This window comes from Puma concolor, chromosome A3 (assembly GCF_028749965.1).
Source record: "Puma concolor isolate L17-30 chromosome A3, mPumCon1.1.hap2, whole genome shotgun sequence".
Taxonomy (NCBI): Eukaryota; Metazoa; Chordata; class Mammalia; order Carnivora; family Felidae; genus Puma; species Puma concolor.
Window position 1 is genome coordinate 11,930,493 of NC_141669.1, and position 26,480 is coordinate 11,956,972.

The 26,480-nt window shown below is 42.9% G+C and overlaps 1 protein-coding gene across 4 annotated transcripts in view; it reads right to left on the bottom strand.

The window, feature by feature from the left end:
• Window positions 1-26,480, bottom strand: part of NBAS (NBAS subunit of NRZ tethering complex) — a 367,149-nt gene that overhangs the window by 339,514 nt on the left and 1,155 nt on the right. For 2 of the 4 annotated variants that reach the window (XM_086700059.1, XM_086700058.1), the window contains exons 1-2: window positions 3,068-3,258; window positions 766-820 (exon numbers count right to left, since the gene is read on the bottom strand). In XM_086700059.1, the coding sequence (XP_086556185.1) occupies window positions 766-820; window positions 3,068-3,184 (172 nt within the window). In that variant the 5' untranslated portion in view covers window positions 3,185-3,258. Of the gene's footprint in view, window positions 1-765; window positions 821-3,067; window positions 3,260-26,480 lie in introns of those variants that run through there. The other 2 variants (XM_086700061.1, XM_086700060.1) reach the window with 2 other exon arrangements.

Here is a 26,480-nt window from a genome sequence, read left to right on the forward strand (position 1 = left end):
ACTCGACTCCTTTGAAACTGAATCTTCTCTGTGTAAGTAGCTCAAATTCACCAGCGTTACGAGGATGAGCTTTGGAGGCAGAAAGGCATGCAGTCAAATTCCAAATGAATTATCCTGGGCAAGTTTCCTCATCTAAAAACACGAAGTCATAACAGTACCTACCTTGCTGGTCTGGTAAAGACTGTATCAATAAATGTACATAAAGTCCCCATAGCACAAGTTTAGCAACAAGTGCTGAAGACTTGCTCTGATACCGTGAGCTCGTATGTATATGTAAACTCTGCCAACAGTTACATGAATGCTCTGGTTGATAAAATATTTAATCTGAAGAACTCTGGCCAGATGTAGCAGAAATATCGTGTAAACCACTTAAAACAGCTGGTCATTGTCTTTTCACTTTCAATATCTAGACTCTCTGGGACCCATACTGGATTTGATTTTCTTCATTTCTTCTAGAATACATTCATAATGGTTAAAGTTAAGCCATATTTTAGCTCTCAACTGCATTAAAAATGTGTGTATGCACATATATATCGGCATATACACCTATATACCCATATATCATACATAATTAATATGCATACATATAAAAAATTAAATTCAGGTAACATGTATGCTATTCACTTTTATCAGGCTTTCCGTTATAAGTCTAAAGAACATTTTTAAAACTCCTAAAGTTTCAAAAACAATAAAGTTACAAATGAAATGGGAAAAAAATTATCTGCTCTTATCATTATATAGAGAAAAATAAATAAGCTCCATTACCTCTAATTGCTTTGGTGATGATAAAGGATGCACCATGTTTTCGGTTGCCTCTAGACTGCAATTGGAAAGAATGATGTATCACATTTGAGAATTTTCTTGTGATACTTACACAACATGTAAAATTATATTCTTTTGCTAATGCTCAGTACAGGGCACAGCTACCAGTATTTAAAAACTACTATTCAGAGACAAAAGAAGGAAAAACAGGACTGAAAACAGTGGGAGCAAAACTGAGCACAGTGGAGTTATAGGCATTTGTCAGCACAAACTTTGCTAGGGAATACAAAGATTCAAGATGGAAAGTCAAATACCAAACATCACGTAATTAATTTCTCTTTAACATGTATACATTTTTGAAAGACAGAGACAGAGCATGAGTGGGGGAAGGGCAGAGAGCGAGGGAAACACAGAACCTGAAGCAGGCTCCAGGCTCTGACTCATCAGCATAGAGCCCGATGAAGGGCTCAAACTCAGACTGCAAGATCATGACCTGAGCTGAAGTCGGACCTTTAACCAACTGAGCCACCCAAGTGCCCCTCAAACACCAAACAGCAAAACACCAGCCCAAGACCATACTAGTTGCCAGTCCAGCACAGGCTATTTGGGTGGGTTACAGTGGCCTAAAATAAGTTTTGCTTGGAAAAGTGGTCATACGGATTAATAAACTCGTATCTTGGGAGGCAAGCTTATTATTTGTTGTAGGCCCACAGAGGAAATCCTACTAACACACTGATATACAATTGCTGTATTAAATAGTTCCTTAAGTATAGACTAAACCGAGTAGGGTAAACAATAGCAGAAGCAACAAATAATGAATAAAACGCAGCACAGAAAAATGATTCCATTCCACAAACATGAACTGATTATCCGCTTTGCAGTTAAGACACAATTTGGTCCCGGGGAGGGTTATAAAGATGAATCAGATGCAATTGCCCTTCCAAGAGCTTGAAGTTAGACAGCTGAAATCAATAGAACCAAAAAAAAAAAAAAGTGCTCCGAGGTTTCAATGTAAGCTGATACTCTGCTTCTTTTTTTAATCAATTTAAAATGTTAAGCATTCTGAAACATTCCTGTAATTAACCAGTGGGTGCTACGCAGTCAAAACCAGTATTTGTTCAACCAATAACAGCAGCAACAACATCCTAGCTGCAGGACCTACAATATTCACTTTGTTCAAGACAAACATAAAGTAAATACTGTACTCGAAAAACAGTAGTATGTATGCAGATCTCTGCCAGCCTAAAAAATACATTATTCAAGACAAGCAGAAACTGCAAGGGGGAAGGAGGTTAAAGAAAAACTACAAACTTTATAGGAAAATGAGTAGTTTCTCCAGTAAAGAAACACCCAGGAAAGATGTGAAAAAAGAATCCATATGGTGGGACTGCCTGATTTTAATAAAAGTCCTTTTGGCTCTTGCTGCATCCTCTGAGTCGAAAATAATGACTGGCACAAGTTAGGCACTCAAAAAACGTGTTGAATAAATGTGGGTTCCTGGCCCCTACTATTCACCTTGCGCTGAGAGGCCCCTCTCTACGGAATGACTGCAGACCCTAAGGTCCAGCGCAGGTTACCAACCTCTAGAACCCCTTCTTTAGCAGGAAACCTAACTGCGGATCAGCACCCCCTCACTTTTCCCTCTGGCAGCATTCTGTTCACACCACCAGCACAGCGCAATTACGCTAAGTGATGAAAAATGTTTACTGGACTGGCCCCAGTCTAGACTGCAGGCACCACAAAAGTTATTCACCTTCCTGTGCCCAGCGCCCAACACGGTATTTGGGACACGGACGGACATACAAGCACACTAAATGCTTCTTTACTGAAGTACACAGGAATGGGCGCAATTCAGCCCCAAGGAGTAAAGGTTTCAGTGGCGGCCCTCCAGCTGCTGAGATGACTGTAGGGTCCTGGAAAGTTCTCCCGCTGCAGATGAGGCTCAGCCCTGGTCAGCTCTTGCCTCGCCTTCCTGAAAGGACCACCCAGAGTCCAGACAGCAGAAAGACCCTGGAGTCCCAACGCTGTGCCTCCCCCTCCAAATACAATGAAACTGAGACCCAGAGCCCGAGGTTCTATCCCGACAACAGAATTGGGAGCCCAGGAGGGATCTCAGGTACCCCTGCGTTAGCGGAACCAGACCCCAGCTAGCCCGCGGTGCCGTTGCCAAGGCGACGGTACAAGCGGCGGAACCTTGCTCCCCCTCCCACCCAGCTCCACTCCCCTACGTGGCTCTAGATTACGTGGCTCTGCCCGGACAGCGTCCGCGCCATGCTGGCCGCAGCTCTGGAGGGGCCTGGTTCACCTGCACTTCTGTCTCCGAGGGCCACTCGGTGTTGACCAACAAGTCATAGAGAATCGTCTCCTCCTCAGCCTCCGCGGCGCCTGGATTCACCGCCGGCGCTGACTCGAAGGCCGCCATGTTCGCGGGGCAACTGAGCCACCGGGTCAGGGCCACTACGGCATCCCGCCAAGGACAAGCTTCCTGCACCGCGGCTGCTTAAGACTCCCTGGGAGGGGTGGAGTTAGCTGGGCGTGGAGCTGGGCGTGGAAAGGAAGTGCTAGATTAACCCTTTAATGAATAGGAAGGACGGTGACTTTGGCTTGTCTGGAGTACGATTTAGGTCCTGGTCCCGGTGCACTGCCTGTTTATTAATCTGCGTCAGATGCGCCAAGTCTGAGCCCCTCGTATCCAGCCAGCTTCTATAAAACAAAAATGGTGAAAGTATCTCCCTAAGATGCTAACATTCATTCGTGTATTTGTTGGCAAATGCATAGAAAGAGTGCAAACTGTTTTTTTTTAATAAACACCAAAAATGATGCAACTCGGTAGATACTAAGCCAATGATTGCTGTCAGACGAATAATGCTATAGGAGCTCAGAAAAGGCAACAAAGTTCAGAGAGTCTGGAGCGGCTTCCCGGAGGAAGTGGAGCTTGTCCTGGGTCTTTAATATTAGGCAGAATTAAGAAGGTTTGGGGAGAGCGTCTCAAGCAAGCAGAAATGGGATGGGCGAAGACAGGCAGAAAAATATACAGTTGAAAGAGCACAGGCAGCTGAATAGAGCCCAAGTGAGAAAAGGGCATGGAGGCAAGAAACTGGCAATAATACATTGAGAACCTACTTGGAGGGAGCTAAAATGCCAGCCTCGTTTGTTCATTTATTCATTTAACAAGTGCCTCTATGTGGAAAGCCCTGTACTTGAAAGCAGAGCTTATTGTAAACCTAATGAATGTACAGTGTGCAAGGAATTAGCCTGTCTCACATTCAAAAGAAACACAAATACTGCACATTTCCTGCAGGAATTAAATTGCACAATATCCATCAAGATGCGTTAGGCAATAATGCAATTAAAAGCCTCAGCTGGGAAGCCTAGGCCTCCCATTTATTTCCAAGTTAAATGACCTTAAAGCCTGCCCTATTTCACCTACCAGCCCCCCTTGCCTCTCATCTCCTCTCCTGCTCCTCCCCCCTCCTCCCACCACCTTCAGCCACAGGGGCCTCTCTCCTTCTGAACACACCAGGCACATTTCCCCTGCAGGGACTTTACGTGGGCTGTCCCCTCTATTTAGAAGGTTTTCTCCCAGGTATTTGTCTGTGTCTCTCCCTTATTTCTAAGTTTTTGCTCATATGTCACCTTATCTCTGAAGCCTATTCTGATTGCTCGTTTTTAAATTTGCAACCACCTGCTCTGAACTGTAGATCTCCCGTAACCTTCTCTGCTTTTTTCCGTAACACTTATCACCCAAAACGCTATATACTGTGTTTTATTGTATTTGTTTATTGTCTGTCCCCATTCACTAAAATGTAGGCTCCGCCATAACAGAGTGCACTACTATATGCATACAGATGTTAAAATGGAAAAAACTCAGCTTTTCACTTGTGTAGGGAAAATCCAGTTCTTCCCTACTACGTGTGTCTTCCCTGCGAGCCTCCTACTCACACACAACACTTCTGGTTACTAAATGTGCAGAGGTTTTTCCCCACACCATCAAGCAATTCTCAGACCAGCAAAGTCTCCAGGAATTCAACACTATCAAACCAGAGATAGAATCAGATTCCACGGGTTAAGGGCTCAATCTCACAAGACTTACCCCTGTCCAACACACACACACACACACACACACACACACACACACACACTCCCAAACATACACTTCAGATGCCAGTTGCAAGCCCAAGGTATCACCTGTGCTTCTGTGTAAGTACTGCATGCTAACCAATTATGCCATTGGAGCACCTTATCACTTGTGCTTCTGACCAACCAGCTATAGATCAGAGATTCCAAAGACACCTCCCCCACCTCAGGTCCAATTAATTTGCTAGAGCAATTCACAGAACTCAGGAAAACACCTCGGTTTACCAGATTGTTAAAGCATGTGATAAAGGATACAGATGAACAGCCAGATGAAGAGACATAGGGCGAGATCTCAGAGGGTTCTGAGTGCAGGAGCTTCTGTTCCCTGGAGTTGGGGTACATCACCGCCCCCCCCCAGTGTGGTTGTATTCATCAGCCTGGAAACTCTCCAATTCCCTGACTACTGAGATTTTTATAGAGGTTTCCTCATGAGGCATGATCAATTATTAATTCAATTCAATTTCCGGCTCCTCTCCTCTCTCTGAAGAATGGAGGATGGGGCCGAAAATTCCAAGTTTCTAATCATAGCTTGGTCTTTCTCGTGACCAGCTGCCATTGAGGAGTCATCCAGGGGCCCACTCAGACTTACTTTTGTTAGAACAAAAGACACTCCTCATGCTCTTATCACTTAGGAATTTACAAAGTTTTAGGAGCCCTGGATTAGGGACAGAGTCAAAGACAAATATTAGAACAAGAGATACTCCTAGTATTATCATTTAAGAAATTATAAGGATGTTAGGAGCTCTGTGCTAGGAACCAGGGGCAGAGATCAATACATGTATTTTCTATCATCTCACACACACTATATACATCCCTGCCACATCCCCCAGAATATATTAACAGCACCTGGCACAGAGCGCAAGACAAAATACATATTACTTGTTGAATAAATGAAAAACTTCCCCCCAAACCTTTTTTTATATGTTGTTTCCCCCTAAGTACTTTTCTTCAGAGCAGCAGACACCAGACATGTGCATGCAGATGTTGTATGCAATAGAATACAAAGGGGTAGGAGCTCCATTTATTCAGAACGCACAGTGAGGGTGGTCCCTGAACTTGCGCGGCCTCAGTCCTGCCCTCTCCCAAGTCTGGGCACCAGGGCTATCCACTCCTCCCTATCTAATCCGAGTATTTTGTTTTTATTTTATTTTTTTTACAACGTTTTTTTATTTTATTTTTGGGACAGAGAGAGACAGAGCATGAACGGGGGAGGGGCAGAGAGAGAGGGAGACATGGAATCCGAAACAGGCTCCAGGCTCCGAGCCATCAGCCCAGAGCCTGACACGGGGCTCGAACTCACGAACCGCGAGATCGTGACCTGGCTGAAGTCGGAAGCTTAACCGACTGCGCCACCCAGGCGCCCCTCTAATCCGAGTATTTTGGGCAGAGAATGAGACTGCTTTCTGTTTCATCCATGCCCTTCATGACCTCCACCTGATCAAGTACACAAGCAGCCAGGGGGCTCCTGGCCAAGCTGACACAGGTGCTTCCTTCTCAGCTGGTGTGTGAAGAGAACAAGTGCAAACATATCACCAAGAAAATGTGTTTCTTTTGGCATCATCGCACTGTATTAATTGCATTATCCATCGTCACCCCGACCCCACTTGCCCGAGCTTATACAACAGAACAGGAAACATAAGGCCATGCCTAAGTGATCCATGCAAGCCTCTATTCTGAAGAAACAAAGAGCATGGGCTGAAACTACATTATTTGACTGTACATTTAACTCGGAGCAATTTCCAGAGGGGAAATTCCACTCCCAGAGATGCTCTGAGCAGATAGGTAGGCAGGTTATGAAGCCCTCTTCATCACTATTTAATATCTGGGAAAGCCCAGGAAAGAGAAAGTGAGGTGATCACTAAAAGGAAAGAAAATGGAAAGAATATGTTCTGTATGTCCTGAGAAGAGCTCCAAGTGTAGAGCATCAGACACTGGGGTGGACAAGAAAGGCAGAGAAGTGATCAAAGTTCAAATCAAAGTTCAGCTGAGTCTAAGGATCAGGATGATTTAAGACAGATGGGGGGCTCGAGCCGAAGTGCTAATTGATTTTCAGTAACTGTCTGGTTAATTGTCCAAACTGAGACACTTTGAGAATGAAAAGATATGATTTTAATAATTCTATTAGGAAAATAGGAATGAAACAGGACTATCCTGGGCAAACTAAGATGATGGGCACACTAATTTAGAGCAAGAGAGTTGTGATAGAGTGAAGAGGGTGTGTGTATTTCATAAGTACAGCAAGACTCTTTTCCTGATTCTCTTAGTGTGACTGATGTAGTGACAGCGACCATTCTTTTTTTTTTTTTTTTTAATTTTACTTAACATATGGTATGGTATTGGTTTCAGGAGTAGAATTCAGTGGTTCATTATTTACATACAACACCCAGTGCTCATCATAACAAGTGCCCTTCTTAATCCCCGTCACCCATCTAGCCCATCCCTCTCCCTCCTCCATCAAACCTCATTTTGTTCTCCACCTTTAAGAGTCTCTTGTTAGTTTCCCTTCCTCCTCTTACCCCCCTTCCCCTATGTTTTGTTTCTTAAATTCCACATATGAGTGAAATCATGTGGTATTTGTCTTTCTCTGATTGACTCTTCATTTAGCATATAATACATTCTAGCTCCACCCACATTGTTGCAAATAGCAAGATTTCATTCTTTTTGATCGCCGAGTAATATAATATTCCATTGTGTGTGTGTGTGTGTGTGTGTATCACCTCCTCTTTATCCATTCATCAGTCAATGGACATTTAGTCTCTCTCCATAGTTTGGCTATTATTGATAATGTGGCTATATACTGCTATATACATTGGGGTGCATGTACCCCGTTGAATCTGTATTTTTGTATTCTTGAGGTAAATACCTAATAATGCAATTTCTGGATAGTAGGGTAGTTCTATTTTTATCTTTTTGAGGAACCACCATACTGTTCTCCAGAACGTCTGCTCAGCTTTTAGCTTTTGGATAATTGTTTCAATTGCTCTCCCTTCACTCAAGTCATGTAATTCTAGTGGGGCTGCCAATCCGCAAACTCTGCCTCTTCAATCCATATCTCAGAGAGCCCCATTCCTCTGACCTCAAGCATTGGGTAGAGAATTCTTCCCTGGGATGGATGGATGGATGGAAGGAAGGAAGGAAGGAAGGAAGGATTTAAAATGGAAATGGAGGAAAAAGCACCTTTCTTTTTTGGATCACAGAGTTTGAAGGACACAAATTGGGAGTTTTAGCAGTCATCTTACCACACACAAAACCCTATCTGCATGGAAAGACAATGAAGCCAGTGAGAATGAAAAAAAACAAAACAAAACAGAGAGATAAAGACTTCATTTGATATTAACATGCCTGAAACATGGGGCGCCTGGGTGGCGCAGTCGGTTAAGCGTCCGACTTCAGCCAGGTCACGATCTCGCGGTCCGTGAGTTTGAGCCCCGCGTCAGGCTCTGGGCTGATGGCTTGGAGCCTGTTTCCGATTCTGTGTCTCCCTCTCTCTCTGCCCCTCCCCCGTTCATGCTCTGTCTCTCTCTGTCCCAAAAAAAATAAACGTTGAAAAAAAAACATGCCTGAAACAAGTGACATCTGTGTACTCCTGTCTTCCTAGCTAAGTGAGCCAGTGCATTCATCTTAAGTTAATTTGAGTTGAATTTCAACACATTAAAATCACGTCTTTCAACATTTCTACCAACTGAACTTGCAGATTTATCTAATTTAGAATCTATATTTACTATATGGATATCTGCAATGCTGCTTCTGAGTTGTTAATAATATATAAATGGTATTACTGCATGAATACATTGATAGTATTCATGGCTTATAAAACTCTCATCCTCATGAAAAACTGAAGCTCAGAACAATCCTAGATCACAACAGATCCAAAATTCAAACACACTTCATCAGGTCTTGATCCTGTGCACTTTTCCCCACACCATAGCACATATACCAGGGTATAGATGGAGCCCTTAGATGGTTGAAAGTGGAAATGCGTTGTTTTGAATGACAAGTACCAACATGTGGAATGGGAATATTGTCAACCTGTTCTGTCGCTAGGGAAAGTAAATATATTGTGTATTAGACTTTGTTTGCCAAATGCTACCATGATCATCCAACATACTTCTTAATTTAGCTGAGAGTCCAGGCCTGGTTTGAAGATGGTTTAAATCATGAATAAGTTATTCTCAAAGCACATTATGTTTTCCAAATAACTAACACAGATAGTAACTCTGTGAGCTGCTAAGTAAGATTGAAATAAAAACTGAGACAATTCCAAGATAGGCATTTTAAAGAGAAGCAATCTGATGTTTTTATAAGCCTTTGTTGAGGGGAAGGTAAAAAACAGGAAATAATTTTTCATTCTGAGGTGCCTGGGTAGTTCAGTTGGTTAAGCATCTGACTCAGCTCAGGTCTTGATCTCAGGGTCACGAGGTCAAGCTCTGCATTGGGCGCCACCCTGGATATGAAGCCTACTTAAAAAAAATTTTTTTGTTTCTTCCTACCCTTACATCATATCATTACACCTCAGATGAACTAAAATATAATTCCCCTTCACTTTGCTGATAGCCATAGACATTTCTACCTTAGAATCAGACAAAAGTTATGTAACAATATCTTATGTAAAGGAATCATTTTTTTCCTATTAATTTTTCCATGTTGAGCGATCATTAACTGATATTCATTTTGTAGTTTCTATCAGCTAAAAAGCCTATTATTCCAAAAGCCATTAACGATTCAGCATTTAACCCTTTATGCTTCTGCATATTAAAAATCAGAGATTAATACATCATACGAAGTTGCTTCCATTTTTAATTTGAAATTGCATAATAGAACTGAATTTAGACACTTAAATGCTAACCTGTAATAGGTGTCATATATTTGTGCTTGACTGAATAGTAAGCTAGCTCTTTATGACGAGAATTGTAGTCGTAATAATAAAATAATATTGAGTGCAACTCAAGACATTCTATTTCCTCCAGAAAACTTGCAGAAACCCAGTTTATTCTTCTAAAACTATTCTAAGTCCGCCATAACATCTCTTGGCAGCCAAATACATCATAAAGTTCATAAATGGTATCAGGTAAGAAAAACTCTCCAGCCCTTTACTTAAAGATCCTTTACTCCAATTTGCTACACAATTCACACAGGCCATTCCCCCCCACCGCCCCCATTTTCCTTGCTCACAAATCATATGGAACAACCAACTTGGGAAGAGGCCTTTCAGACCCACCTACAGTGACAAACGCAAACATAAGCAGCAAGTGTGAGAGGTGAGCAAATAAATTGGTAAAAAAAAAAAAAAAAGATACATTAAATGTATTTAATTTAGATAATTTATATTAGTAAATAAGTCAATATTGACTTACTAGTAAGACGAGCTATTTTGCTTTATTTGGTTTAAAAACAAAGGTAGGGGAGCCTGGGTGGTTCAGTCAATTAAAGCATCTAACTCTTGGTTTCAGCTAAGGTCATGATATCACGATTCATGGGATTGAGCCCTGTGTCAGGCTCCTTGTTGACAGCGTGGAGCCTGCTTGGGATTCTCTTTCCGTCTCTCTCTGCCCCTCCCCCACCCACACTTTCTCTCTCAAAATAAAGAAACTTTAAAAACAAAGGTGGATGATCTGTAATATACTCGGAAGCATCAAAAAAATAAGATAAAGTGATGGATGGATTGAGCTAAATAAATGGAAAGATGTAATAACACAATTGTGGAAATACTAATGATAGAATCTCAGTGGTAGGAATATGAATGCTCACTGTAAAATTCTTTCAACTTTCTATGTATGAAAACTTTTGTAATAAAAGTTGAGAAACAAGTCTGCAATTTTAGATAGCTCGACCAAGGGAAATGGGAAAAGGAAGTCCAATAAATAGTGTGGTAAAGTTCTTCCCAATTTGGGAGCAGGATTTAATACTAAATAACTTTAGATTTTGATAGAAAACATATGGTTATTATACATTTTCTTAAAAAGTTGGGCAGCTGGGTGGCTCAGTCAGGTAAGCATCAGGCTGTTGGTTTTGACTCAGGTCATGGTCTCACGGGTTCGTGGGTTGGAGCCCCACCTCGGGCTCTGCAATGGCAAGGCAGACTCTGCTTGGGGTTCTCTCTCTCTGCCCCTCCCCCACTTGCACTGTCTCTGTCTCTCTCAAAATAAGTCAATGAACTTTTAAAAAAAAATTCAAAAAAAGAAAGAAAGAAGACCCATATCTTCCAAACTAGAAAATGGAATAAAGGAAATTTTGAAAACTATCAATTTGAGGCAGGGAAGAACAGAATAGTAAGAAAACATAGACCAGAATAAAGAGAAAATCCTCCCACTTGAATAAAGTGGTACAATAATCATTTAGCTAATGCCACTCACACACACACATCCATCCACATGTATGCCACGCACACACTACATACTGAGTTCCCATCTCACTTTGTCTCATGAAGAGTAATTTCAGAAGTTTGGGATATCATTTCTTCCCTGATCCATTCATTTGTTTTAATCACATATAGGAAATTTCTCGGTCATCACATCTTCAAATATTGCCTGTTCACCATTGTCATGAGAGCCACGATGGATTTTTTTTTCAATATATGAAATTTATTGTCAAGTTGCTTTCTATACAACACCCAGTGTTCATCCCAAAAGGTGCCCTCCTCAATACCCATCACCCACCCTCCCCTCCCTCCCACCCCCCATCAACCCTCAGTTTGTTCTCAGTTTTTAAGAGTCTCTTATGCTTTGGCTCTCTCCCACTCTAACCTCTTTTTTTTTTTTCCTTCCCCTCCCCCATGGGTTTCTGTTAAGTTTCTCAGGATCCACATAAGAGTGAAACCATATGGTATCTGTCTTTCTCTGTAGGACTTATTTCACTTAGCATAACACTCTCCAGTTCCATCCACGTTGCTCCAAAGGGCCATATTTCATTCTTTCTCATTGCCACGTGGTACTCCATTGTGTATATAAACCACAATTTCTATATCCATTCATCAGTTGATGGACATTTAGGCTCTTTCCATAATTTGGCTATTGTTGAGAGTGCTGCTATAAACATTGGGGTACAAGTGCCCCTATGCATCAGTAGTCCTGTATCCCTTGGGTAAATTCCTAGCAGTGCTACTGCTGGGTCATAGGGTAGGTCTATTTTTAATTTTTTGAGGAACCTCCACACTGTTTTCCAGAGTGGCTGCACCAATTTGCATTCCCACCAACAGTGCAAGAGGGTTCCCGTTTCTCCACATCCTCTCCAGCATCTATAGTCTCCTGATTTGTTCATTTTGGCCACTCTGACTGGCGTGAGGTGATATCTGAGTGTGGTTTTGATTTGTATTTCCCTGATGAGGAGCGACGTTGAGCATCTTTTCATGTGCCTGTTGGCCATCCGGATGTCTTCTTTAGAGAAGTGTCTTTTCATGTTTTCTGCCCATTTCTTCACTGGGTTATTTGCTTTTCGGGTGTGGAGTTTGGTGAGCTCTTTATAGATTTTGGATACTAGCCCTTTGTCCGATATGTCATTTGCAAATATCTTTTCCCATTCCGTTGGTTGCCTTTTAGTTTTGTTGGTTGTTTCCTTTGCTGTGCAGAAGCTTTTTATCTTCATAAGGTCCCAGTAATTCACTTTTGCTTTTAATTCCCTTGCCTTTGGGGATGTGTCGAGTAAGAGATTGCTACGGCTGAGGTCAGAGAGGTCTTTTCCTGCTTTCTCCTCTAGGGTTTTGATGGTTTCCTGTCTCACATTCAGGTCCTTTATCCATTTTGAGTTTATTTTTGTGAATGGTGTCAGAAAGTGGTCTAGTTTCAACCTTCTTCATGTTGCTGTCCAGTTCTCCCAGCACCATTTGTTAAAGAGACTGTCTTTTTTCCATTGGATGTTCTTTCCTGCTTTGTCAAAGATGAGTTGGCCATACGTTTGTGGGTCTAGTTCTGGGGTTTCTATTCTATTCCATTGGTCTATGTGCATGATGGACTTTTATAGCCTCTGTTTGTCACAACTTCCCTCTCCCACCTTGTATCTCATTTTTGTTTCTGTTCTGAATTCAGTATAATTTCTATCTCTCATCCAGTCCACTGTAGTTCACTTTCCAGGTTTATCTATGTGTAATCATCCCACCAGGTTTTTAAATTTTTTTTATTTATTTTTGAGAGAGAGAGAGAGAGGGAGAGAGACAGAGCATGAGTGGGGGAGGGGCAGAGAGAGGGAGACACAGAATCCGAAGCAGGCTCCAGGCTCTGACCTGTCAGCACAGAGCCTGACGTGGGGCTCGAACTCATGAACTGGGAGATCGTGACCTGAGCTGAAGTTGGATGCTTAACCGACTGAGCCACCCAGGCACACCCCAACCAGGTTTTTAATCTCAATTGCTACTGATATCTTATTTCTGGAACTCATTGTCTTTTAAAAATCAAGTATGCTGGCCATTTTGTTAGTTTGTTACTTCTTATGTTCCAAATCCTACCTTTAGAAATACATCAAACATAATTTGTATTCTCTACCTGATATTTCTAATACCTAAAGTCTTTAAGGACCTTTTTAAAATTTCCTGCTGACTCTTGCTCATGGTGACTTGGTTCTTTATGCATTGTGTGTGCGTGCGTGCATGCGTGTGTGTGTGTGTGTGTGTGTGTGTGTTACTGTTTGCTCATATGCTTTGGAATCCATTCTGTGAGCATTTTCTGAAACCTGGGTTGGATGGTGCCTTCCCCTGGGAAGACTTGCCTTCATTTTTGCAAGGCGCCTGTGGGACTTGGGTCCACTTTAAATTAAGATTCTGAATTATTTCACATGTTACAAATACTGTAAGTTCAGGCCAACTGTGACCACAAGTTCTCAAAGGAAACTTTTATATCCACTCAGATTCCAGGCTGAGTGGACAAGTTTGTTTGCTTTCTGCCTCTGGGTTAGGAGATTTTATTGTAATAGTGTTGCTAATCACAGGTCATTTAGATGGATGGATACTCCATATCCCCTCCCCTCACGGGCCTGAGGCTTTGACCCCAGCTTCTCTATCCCACCACACCGCTATCATTTGCCCTGAAGTCAAAACTCATCCCTCCGGCAGCTGATGACCTCACTGCTTCTTCCACAAATTCTCCTGCCTGTTGCCAAGATTCAGGGTTTCTTCCGCTTTCTGAGAAAACTCACCCATTTATTTTGTTTATTTATTTTTTATTAAAAAAAATTTTTAACATTTATTTTTTTTTTTTAATTTTTTTTTCAACGTTTTTTATTTATTTTTGGGACAGAGAGAGACAGAGCATGGACGGGGGACGGGCAGAGAGAGAGGGAGACACAGAATCTGAAACAGGCTCCGGGCTCTGAGCAGTCAGCCCAGAGCCTGACGTGGGGCTCGAACTCACAGACCGCGAGATCATGACCTGGGCCGAAGTCGGCCGCTTAACCGACTGCGCCACCCAGGCGCCCCTAACATTTTTTTATTTTTGAGACAGAGAGAGACAGAGCATGAATGGCGGAGGGTCAGAGAGAGAGGGAGACACAGAATCCGAAGCAGGCTCCAGGCCCTGAGCTGTCAGCACAGAGCCCGACATGGGGCTCGAACTCACAAACTGCGAGATCATGACCTGAACCAAAGTCTGATGCTCAGCCAACTGAGCCATCCAGGCACCCCATCACCCATTTATTTTAAAAGTTCTGTTTTTGCTTTTATATTTTAGCTAGCACTCTTGGTGTTTGTAAGTGTCTTTCGGGGTGTCTTGTCTGACAAATTCTCTGAAATGAAACTCTCTGAATGTTACAGAGGGACACACATGGGGGAAAGCATTCTCCCCAGCTTTGCCACAAACAGCCACGCGGCTCAGATGTGCAGACCACACAGAGGGGATCAACAGTGGCTCCAAAGGGAGCCAACTGGCAGCATCTAAAAGAAATGGTGTTGTTTGCCAACATGCATAAGACACCTCTGGGGCTCCCCAGAAGTATCTGGTAGGGGAGTTTACAAAATGGCTGGGGGTCCTACGTCACCAACTGGGGGCAAGACCAGTGAAATTACGGTGTTTCATGTTACGATGATGATTACCATTCATGTCCTCAGTCTGGGGACACCTAGGGAGTCTCAAATAACACCAATAATTCAAGAATTCAAAAGGCAACTACAAAACCAAAATACTGTAATTTTTGTGGACAGGAACAATGGCTTTTTAATCTCCATAAACCCAGCTTGAGGGTTGGCCCTGAATACATTTTTCTTGACTGCCTGAATTATTCATGATTGTGTTTGTCACTGTTACGGATTAACCCTTTTTTTGCTTAAAAGAGAGACTGCAACTTATTTTCTCCAACAAAATACTAATTTTCTCAAGGAAAAATTCTCTGGATAAATAGCCCTTTCGTGAGCTATAATTTTTTCCCCTATGGTTGTATTGAAATTACGGTCAAGTCCAGTTTATCCTTGAGTTTCCACTAATGAAAACCTACAATGGAGATATTAACCAACAGAACAAGGATTCAATGAAGCTGACGAGAAATTAATAATGTGTTTGGTAGGGCAAAGTATGAACTGAAAATGTAGAAGCTATTACACCGGGATCAGACACTCTCTACAAAGCTAAATTAAACACCGAGGATTAAGAACCATTTGAGGTAGAATTATTAAATGTCTCTCAATTTTAATGATGTTAGCTCTTCAGTGGAATTTCACAGTCAACTGTTTCCTGGAAGTCCTTATCATTTTAGGTTTCTCTTTAAAGAAAAATGTATACCAGATGTTAAACTCTAAAGTTTTTTTTTAAGTTTAAATTGTTATATTCTGATACAGACATGAGATTAATGATTTTAAAAAGAAGCTTTCCAACCTAATTAAGTCCTAAAGGAATTAATGAAGAGAAAAATTAAAGGCATTTTAGAGGAGACACAAATCTTTACCAAATTTAGGTCACCAAGTAAGAAAATAGTATGTTAAAATCAAATGTACTGATATGCTAGAAATTGCTCTAGAATTAACATTGAATCCAAGAGATAAAACTCAATAGTTTTGTAGTGAATGCACATTTGTAGAATGTCATTTCTTCGACCCAGTGGATCTTGTACAATCTTCCAATTCCTTCCCTCCCTCTGGCATAAACTCTAGAGTCCGGAAAACCTCCTTTTGAATCACAGCTCTGTTATGGAATAGTTTTACTATTGCTTTGCACATTTCATTTAATCTATCTGTGGCCTGGTGTCCTAAAGTAGGAAGACCTAACGTAAGGCATTGTTCCCACAAAAATTTTCTCCTTGACCAAACTCTAGATGGGCTCTCTGAGTCTTCTTGACTGAGCCTCAACCTCAGTCTATTAAAATCAGTAGATTCTCAGCACAAATGATCTTGTCAACCACCTTCCCCTGCCATTAAAAGACTTAAACACTTAAAGTTGCTAACAGCTCCAGACACATCCCTAAGATGGTCCTAACCCACCCCTCCCCCACCCCAACGTGCCTGTTTGAGACAGCCGGCCAACGCCCTGGGTAGGTCCCAACCACTCTCTCATTCTCTAAAATGAGCTTACAATTGGGAATCCTCCCTCTGTCCCTTTGGCACGTATATGTAGCTCCTGCAACTGTTTCTCAAGGACCTGAAAGCTTCCCTTTGAAATGTAATCCTCAGCAAGGACAGGGCCTCTGCCTCCCAGTCTCTGTGCAAGATAGAATCCTAACTTCTGATAACTGGCCAGCTAACTGACACAGATGACCTGATGTGCATCTCCACTGACCAACCTTTGCACTGCCCTGACTTTGCTCAAGCTTCCACCTCTGTCCTTCCCTATCCTCTCATTTGCCCTTTAAAATGCCCAACCACCTCTGCATAAGTCAAAGTTTGGTCTGGTTCATGCAGGACCCTCTTCTCTAAGGCAACAGTCTATTACTGATTAAAACCTGTCCTTACCACTTCAGTGCCTGTTTTTGTTTTTTTTTTTTTTATCTTTGACAGTTCAAGATGTGAGAAGAAATTTAGTAAAATAGAACATAAAATGAAGTAAGTAAAATAATAAAGTAGACATCTAAGAATAATGCCATGAAATCAACATGACCGAGCAGGTAAGCTCTAAAAATAGCAACAGAAAAATGAATTCTAAAATAATCTTTCTACATATGCGGTCCAGGGATGCCTTCACACATCAAAACGTTTTTATTTTTAATTTTTTTAAAGACTTATTTTGTGAGAGAGAGCATGCATGGGTGCATGCAGGCAGGGAAGAGGAGCAGGGGGGCGGAAACAGAGAGAGAAAGAGAGAGAGAATATTAAGCTGGCTTCATGCTCAGCACGGAGCCTGACAAAGGGCTCAATCCCATGACCCTGGGATCATGACCTGAGCCCAAACCAAGAGCTGGATGCTCAATGGACTGAGCCACCCAGGCGCCCCCATCAAAATGTTTTTATTTATTATTATTATTATTATTATTATTTTAATATGAAATTTATTGTCAAATTGGCTTCCATAAAACACCCAGTGCTCATCCCAACAGGTGCCCTCCTCAATATCCATCACCCACTTTCCCCTCCCTCTCACCCCCCATTAACCCTCAGTTTATTCTCAGTTTGTAAGAGTCTCTTATGGTTCATCTCCCTCCCTCTCTAACTTCTTTTTTCCCCTTCCCCTCCCCCATGGTCTTTTGTTAAGTTTCTCAGGATCCACATAAGAGTGAAAACATATGGTATCTGTCTTTCTCTGTAGAACTTATTTCACTTAGCATAACACTCCAGTTCCATCACGTTGCTACAAAAGGCCAAATTTCATTCTTTCTCATTGCCACATAGTATTCCATTGTGTATATAAAGCACAATTTCTTTATCCATTCATCAGTCGATGGACATTTAGGCTCTTTCCATAATTTGGCTGTTGTTGAAAGTGCTGCGATAAACGTTGGGGTACAAGTGCCCCTATGCATCAGCACTCCTGTATCCCTTGGGTAAACTCCTAGCAGTGCTATTGCTGGGTCATAGGGTAAATCTATTTTTAATTTTTTGAGGAACCTCCACACTGTTTTCCAGAGTGGCTGCACCAGTTCGCATTCCCACCAACAGTGCAAGAGGGTTCCCGTTTCTCCACATCCTCACCATCATCTATAGTCTCCTGATTTGTTCATTTTGGCCACTCTGACTGGCATGAGGTGATATCTGAGTGTGGTTTTGATTTGTATTTCCCTGATGAGGAGTGACATTGAGCATCTTTTCATGTACCTGTTGGCCATCTGGATGTCTTCTTTAGAGAAGTGTGTATTCATGTCTTCTGCCCATTTCTTCACTGGATTACTTGTTTTTCGGGTGTGGAGTTTGGTGAGCTCTTTATAGATTTTGGATACTGGCCCTTTGTCCGATATGTCATTTGCAAATATCTTCTCCCATTCCGTCGGTTGCCTTTTAGTTTTGTTGGTTGTTTCCTTTGCTGTGCAGAAGATTTTTATCTTGATGAGGTCCCAATAGTTCATTTTTGTTTTTAATTCCCTTGCCTTTGGGGATGTGTCAAGTAAGAAATTGTTGAGGCTGAGTTCAGAGAGGTTTTTTCCTGCTTTCTCTTCCAGGGTTTTGATGGTTTCCTGTCTCACATTCAGGTCCTTCATACATTTTGAGTTTATTTTTGTGAATGGTGTAAGAAAGTGGTCCAGTTTCATTCTTCTGCATGTTGCTGTCCAGTTCTTCCAGCAGCATTTGCTGAAGAGACTATCTTTTTTCCATTGGATACTCTTTCCTGCTTTGTCAAAGATTAGTTGGCCATACTTTTGTGGGTCCAATTCTGGAGTCTCTATTCTATTCCATTATTGTTAAAATATCAATACTACCCAAAGCAATCTACACATTCAATGCAATCCCAATCAAAATTGCACCAGCATTCTTCTCGAAACTGGAACAAGCAATCCTAAAATTTGTATGGAACCACAAAAGACCCCGAATAGCCAAAGTAATATTGAAGAAGAAGACCAAAGCAGGAGGCATCACAATCCCAGACTTTAGCCTCTACTATAAAGCTGTAATCAAGACAGCATGGTATTGGCACAAAACGGACACACAGACCAATGGAATAGAATAGAGACTCAAATTGTTTTTAAATGCACATTCCTGGACTACATTTCAAATGTGAGCAATCAAAATCCCTGACGGCTGGACCCAGGAATCTGCAGTTGAAAGAGCTCCCCGGAGTAATTCTGATCTACTTAAGTTTGGAGATCAGTGGTCTAATTGATTAAGTAGAAATGTACAGGTGAAAAATTTCTTCTAAACGAGCAGATAGGGCATAGTACATATTCTGTTGGCCTTAGCACTTATTAGGTAAGATATCTCATATAAAACTGGGGGTGGAGGGAGGGTTGAAAAGGGATCAGGTATGGAATTCTGCCCATTTTCAATCAGAACCTCAAAGCACCTCAAGTCTTCCAGTCCTTCCATGGGGGGATACGGTCCCTTGGATAAATGCATGAAGCGTAGATGTCCCCTCTTCTTGAATCTGCACTGGGTCTATGCATGACTGTTCTTACATCAGAGCCCAGACTTCAGGGCCTAGCAGCTTCTGCTTCCTTCCTCTTAGACTCTGGAGCTGCCAAGAAGTCCCTGCTAGGCTACTGGAGAGAGAGGCCCAGCGGAGAAGCTCCAAAGTGAAGTGACTGGCAGCATCCCAAAGGAATGGACTTATTCGTCACCTTGCTGCCCCTCCTGTAATCTTCTTTCTCAGCTGATGCTAACACCATTCACCCAGCGATCCCCACTAGAAACAGAGTGGTACCAATGCCTTCCTTCCTCTCTCATTTACTCCTCTTCCTCTACCTACCGCCCTCTACCTGCCCCCAGTCACATCCAACTCTGCCAGCTTAATGATATTGCCCCTACCTGTCCCTTCCTGTCTGACATTCTTTCGTTGTCCTCGTTCAAGTTTCAGTTACAACTTACATGTGCTACTGTGATAACCTATTAGTGGTTTACCTCCACGAATGCATTCTTCACAAAACCACCAGAAAGAGTCATAGAAAATAAAAATCTGATCAGATCACTCTCTTGCTTGCTTAAAATCTGCTTCATCCACAACAGTGGTTCTCAAATGGTAGTTCCCAGACCAGCAACATCGGCATCATTTGGGAACTTGTGAGAAATGCAAATGATAGGTCTGCTAACCTCAGACCTACCGAAATCAGAAACTCTGAGGGAGGAGGGCCCCGTGTCTGCATTTTAGCCAGTCCCACAGGCGATTCTGATGCACAGTGAGGGATGGGAACCACTAATTTACCGTATTAAACCAATCTTCTTCATTTGATATACGCAGTCCTCCCTGATCCAGTCTAGGTCCAAATGCTTTAGGCTTCTTTGTATCCATTTTATGATTTGTACTTGACATCTAAAGAATGGAGAAATAGTAGTTCTTTTCCGGTGTAGGAGCTCATCTCCAAAACTGTCCTCCTACAATCCCAGCCTCCTTTTTTCTAGCCCTTTGTAGCTCGTCCATGTAACCAGTAGGATGTTGTGGCACTGATGGCATGAAGCACAAGGCAGGGAAACAGGGAGTGGGTAGTCGAAGAACGTAGTTGTAAATAATAGCTATGACCACATGACCAGTTTCAGAACTGTGGACTACAACTGCCATGAGTATTTCTCCCTTATTTTGTTATGTGTGTGTATGCTATATATATGCACACACTAAGCTAATATCTTTATATCCTTTCCTCTCTTATCCCTTTGTCATGTAACATAAGACGTACTTACTTCATGTCATAGTATTTAAGAATTGCTAACTTTAGGGGCGCCTGGGTGGCGCAGTCGGTTAAGCGTCCGGCTTCAGCCAGGTCACGATCTCACGGTCCGTGAGTACGAGCCCCACGTCAGGCTCTGGGCTGATGGCTCAGAGCCTGGAGCCTGTTTCCGATTCTATGTCTCCCTCTCTCTGCCCCTCCCCCGTTCATGCTCTGTCTCTCTCTGTCCCAAAAATAAATAAACGTTGAAAAAAAAATTAAAAAAAAAAAAAAGAATTGCTAACTTTACATCACGATATTCAAATTACACGATATCAAGAACAGTAAACGTCATGTAAGGACTCTGCATCCTCACCTGGGGAAAGGGTCAGTGAGTTATCAATAGTTATACACAGGACGGTTGTGCCATGTTAGGCGGGAGCGTGACCTTGTCATTGTCTTAGGAGATTAAGCATAGTTTAAGAAGATACATATGGGTGCCAAGTTGACAAGGTGGATTTGCGATGCTTAACTTTATGCGTCAACCGGTCTGGGTAAAGTTGGGCCTCATCCAAACAGTGGAAGGCCTTGACAGAACACGATGCTGACCTCCCTCAAGCAAGAGGAAATTTTGCCAGCAGACAACCTTCAGACCCGAACTACATTATCAGCATTTCCTGGTTCTCCAGGCTGATAACCCATCCTTGTAGATTTTGAACTTGCCAGCCTCTGTAATTGCATGAGTCAATTTCTTAAATCTCTTTCTTCATATATACACATTCTATTGGTTTGTTCTCTGGAGAACTCTGACTAATACATGGCCACACAAATTTATACCCTGTCCCACGTGCTTTTCTTGTAATGAAATGTTGCCACTCATACTTCAAATGCTACTATCTAGAATCCCCTTGAACCTGGACAGACCTTTGTAAGTGCCCCAATTAACAGAATGGGGAGGAAGGGATACTGCTCGACTTCGGGAGCTTGGTCATTAAGGATTACCTGGTCCTTGGGATGCTGCCTTTGGAATAGAACCATTATGTTGTGAGGAAGTCCACATGGAGAGGCCACCGCTGGCCAACAGCCCCAGCCAGGGCGTCAGTGACATGAGAGCATCAATCAGGGTGTGTGAGTGAAGGAACCTTCAAGTGATCCCAACACCTACTCTTTGAGTCTCTCAGTTGAGTCAACAGATATTGAAGAACAGAGGTAAGTCCTTCCTGCTGTGCCCTGCACAGGCTTCTCACCCACAAAATCTATGAGCATCATAAATGGATATTTTATGCCACCACATTTTGGAGTAACTTGTTATGCAACCAAAGTAGCTGGAACATCACTATTCAGAGCTGTGCTTGAAGCAACCTCCATGAATTCCCAGTCCCATTATTGTAACAGCATAGGAACCTATGTCCAGGTAGTATAAATTTCCATATTCAGAACTATTTTCTCCAGGCATTTTGAAGAATTCTTGGCCATCTTTCTTATTGGCCCTGCGTTTTGTTTTTTCAGTATAGAAAGTTGTGTTGTTTCAGCCAAGTTTAAATAAAAATCACAGACCTTATTAACAAGAAAACCTGTGATCGGTTTCAGAGACAGGAAGGAGGTACACGGAAGTGAGGACACTAGGAAGGAGGCTAAGAAAGCAAGCCTGAAGCCTGCGTGCAGACGCAAGGACGGCTCTCTTCCGTAGGTAATGGAACTCAGGGGTCCTAGCAGATTCTGGGCAGCTGGACTCAGAACATTTTTCTGGTGCATAGTCTGTTCTTAAACACCCACAACCTCCAGGCCATGTTCTCTTGCTCAGGCTCCAAGTACAGCGCTATCTCCCCAAGAGCCACCGGCATCACTCACCGGGGCTGATGAGCACTCAAGATGGCGGGCGTGGGAGAGAGAGTAACATTCATGCCTGCCGGCCAGTCAGCACCCAACCATAAATCATGTCCTTGCCTGGCTTGCTTATAATGAGACCGACACAGTTAGTGAGATCTCTTTTTCTGTTTTACGGTCCCTCTGAAACTCATCTGGGTTGTCCTTTGTCTCCCTCTCCTCATATATCTGGAGTGATGGACTTTATGGCCACTTCTTCAGGGGATAGAGAATTATAGATCTCTGAATTTATGTCTGTTTGCCAGGCCCCCTCTGGTCTCTGCACCATAAGGTGAATGCTGGGGCAGCGAGAATGATGTTGCATTCTAATAGATCTGGACCAGTTTCTGACAGCTTATTTTGACAAAAGCATAAAAATTCAATGATTGTTGCTTGGCTTAGAAGCTGCAGGAAATTCAGAAGGAAAAAAAGAGGATGTTTAAATGTGAACCTCCCTCTCTCCAAACTGCTTTCTGAGTCAGGAAAATTGAGAAAAACCAGGTAAGCTAAGCCAACAAATTTAATGACAACAATGGCTGGTCTAGAAGGAACATGATTTATCCCAGAGGATGCTGTAAAAACATACTGCTTCCTGATTTTGAGGGATTACCACCTGCTACGTGAACAAATCAGAGGTCTGTTAGGGAAGCAAGGGGCGGGGGGTGGTAGCTGGCCTCGAAGATGGCCCCCAAATGATCCTTATCTAACCGGTATTCACACCTCTGTGTGTTTCTACACTGAATAGGCCTTTGTGACCAATAAGCTATTGCAGAAGTGACTGTGTGGTTTTGATGGCTAGCCCATGAAAGATATCACTCACTCTGCCTTGTTCTCTAGGACCACTTGTTCTGGTGACAAGGGAGTGGGGTTGGCGGGGTACCAGCAGCCATATCATGAGAACTTTCCAGCAGCTGAGGAAGAGGTCTATGTGGAGAAGAACAGAAGCCTCCTGCTAACTGCCACACAGTCATGACAGCAAGCCACCTTTATAAGCTGAGCCTCCCTCCCTAGCCCCAGATGACGGCAGTCCCGGCCAGCAGACCGACTTCAACAGCCTGAATGACTCCCAGTGGAAGTACTCAGCCATGCTGCTCCTGAAGTCCTGTCCCACAGAGACTGTGAGTGACAATAAATGTTTACTGGTTTGAGTCACTAGATTGTGGGGCAATTTGGTTTGCAGCAAGAGATACCTAACGGGGATATATAAATTGGGATTAGCTTTGGCTGTGTGGGACAAAGAGCCCAAAACAAACAAGATAGATGTTTATTTCTCCCCCATGTAAGAAATCTAGAGTCACAGTTTTGGCTAGTATGGTGCTCCTCACTAGGAACCCAAGCTACTTCTCTCCTTTTGTCCTGCCATACTCCATATATGGCTCTCTTTTCGTGGTTCAGTTTGGCTGCTCAAACTCCAGGCCAGCCAACAGGAACGAGGAGGAGGAAGAAGGATCTATGACCTCCCTTAAGGACGTTTTTGCGTATATGCCATTGGCCAGAACACAGGCCAGTCCCAGGGAGGCTGGGAAGTCCTTATTCTGGGCAGCCAGATGTCCACCTAAGAGTCAGAAATTTAAGAAAAAAAAAAAGAAAGAAACCTCAGGGAAAACTAGCAGTATTTGCTAGCTAGGGATTGGCGTTAAACAGGATTTGCTGCTAGGTGCTAGCTTAGCTAAGTCTCCGTAATAACCAGGAGTGTGCCAGGAAGATAGGTGTGGTTACACCACTGATGTCCTCAAACTCTTTGCCAATTACTGCATCAAAAGAAGGGGCTTATTTCCCCTTTTTATGAGTCTAGGTTGGTCATGTGATTTGTGTTGACCAATAGAAGTTGACAAAAGTGACATTTACTATTTCCCAGGCCCATTTACGAAATATGCAACATCTGCTTTCTATTTTTAGAACACATCCTCTGGGAACCCCACTGGCACCTGAGAAGTCTTTCTTCCCTGGGACTTACTTTGCTGTGAGAAGATCCAAGCTGGCCTGTGGAGAGTCCATGTATAGGAGCACTGTGGCCTCACGCATGGCTGTGAAGTCTTCTCAGATCTTCCAGCCCAGCCAGACTCTAGCTGATGGCATGCGAGTGAATGACCCCAGGTCGTGCCATTGGAGCAGAAGGACCAGCCAGCTAAGCCTTGCCCTAACTCCTGACTCACAGAATCATAAGCAAATAAACTGGTTGTTGTATGAGTTTTGGAGTGGATGTTACACAGCAACAGATAACTAAAACTTAAAAGGAAAGGCTCTTCTAAGGAGAGGAAACAACATAAGAAAATACACAGCGGTAAGAGGCAATCTGGTGTATGCAAGGAATCCTACATAATTTATTACACTAGAGGGCGAAATGACCCCAGGTTAAAAGCCAGACGTAAGCAGGAGGCTGGGAATGGAGGGTTTGGTGTGTGGCATCCTAAGGAGAGTGGATGCGGGAGCCTTAACAACTATGAGCTGTATCAGAGGAAAGGGAGCTTCCTGGTGAAGGTTGGTCACATCAGGTTTACTGAGAGTGGGATTCAGGATCCAGAGCCAAGTACTCTAGAGTCCTCCCCTCTCCCTGGGGATGTGAAGGCAAACTCCCTGGGTAGCATTTGAAGAGGCAGAAGCTTGTGGTTTCTTGTGTGGAATGATGGGTGGGTTTGTATCGTATGAGGAAGGACTTGGGTTTATATACTGAATTTATCACCTTATCTGACCAACTTCTTTTACATTAAAATAACTTCTCTCCCTTACTGCTTCCTTCTCCTTGGAGGCTGGATCCTTGGGAACCAGGCAACTTGATTTATCTTCATCAAGAGCCAGAGTGGAGTCTGGGAGGGGGATGGGTGCCAATGAAAGGACAAAGTAAACTATCTGATCTGACTTCTATTTCCTAGCCTGGTTTCAGGGTCACTTCCTCCACCATGTACGACACATTTCATTCTTATTTTTGGTTGTAAGGAAATGACCATACATTCAAACATTGTTTTCGATGGTGCCTTCACGATCCAGGCCAAAATGTCTCCTCCTCCTTAGAGTCACTGTTGGTTGCTTATCGCTGTATTCTAGATCACTTGAAAAAAATTTCTGAAGGATTCATTACACGAAATCCATCCCGATGAATGCTTCATCTCCGTTCTTTTCTGTACCTGTTAGGAATGTGTTGGGCTGCAAACCAGAGAGAATTATCAGTGGCTTAACTACATAAGGCATTCTCAAACCACAAGAGGTCTAGAGGTAGACGGATCTGGGCTGGCAACTTGTGTTACATTGTCACCAAGGATCTAATCTTCTCCCGTTTCATGTTTCAATAGCCATAGCACGAAGCTTCCATCTTCATGATGCATTGCCACCTGTACAGGTCCCGTGTCCATGTGCCAGGAGGAAGAAGGTCACATGCCAGTCTGGATATTCTGTTTTAAAGAGTCCTTACGTGGGGTTTCCACTTACACCTTTCCAGGCGGAACTGGGGCTCATGGACCTCTCTCTCTCCAAAGGAGTCTGCAAACTGATTGTTTTGTTTTTCCCAGTCTGTATAACACAGAAAGGGAAGGAGGAAGAGGACAGTGTATGGCTTTTGGGTGGCCAGTCTACAGAGTCCTTCCCTGGGCCCCTGCTCTTTATGCTGTCCATGAGAAAGACATTATTTCTCATGTCTGTCTTACTTGCAAAATCAACCACGTGTTTTCCCGTGGAGAAGAATAGCTTACTTGAAAACACACAGCACAATCTTTCTGGGTGCATGGGTAATGTAGTAACATTCCACCATAACATGATTAGCACGGTCATGTTACATAATACCCAAGTACATAGAATGTGGGGTTCTATGTAAGGTTATAGAAATAAATCCCCAGGGGGTGGGGGGCAGTCCCAGCTGGTAGTTTTAAATCCAGTGCAAACTTTACTAGGCTTAGCTGCAGTTTGGGGCCACCTAGTGGTGGCTGTCCTCCTGCCTAATTATCTCCTGGTAGCTGGATTTCTGGAAGTAGGCCGGGATTCTAGCACTGTTTCCTAATAGTAGGCCTCCATTTTATCAGATTGTTCTGGTAAGGGTAGACCAGCAGGATGCTGGACTGGGAGCACCCATCCTCTATTTCTTGGTTTAGTGA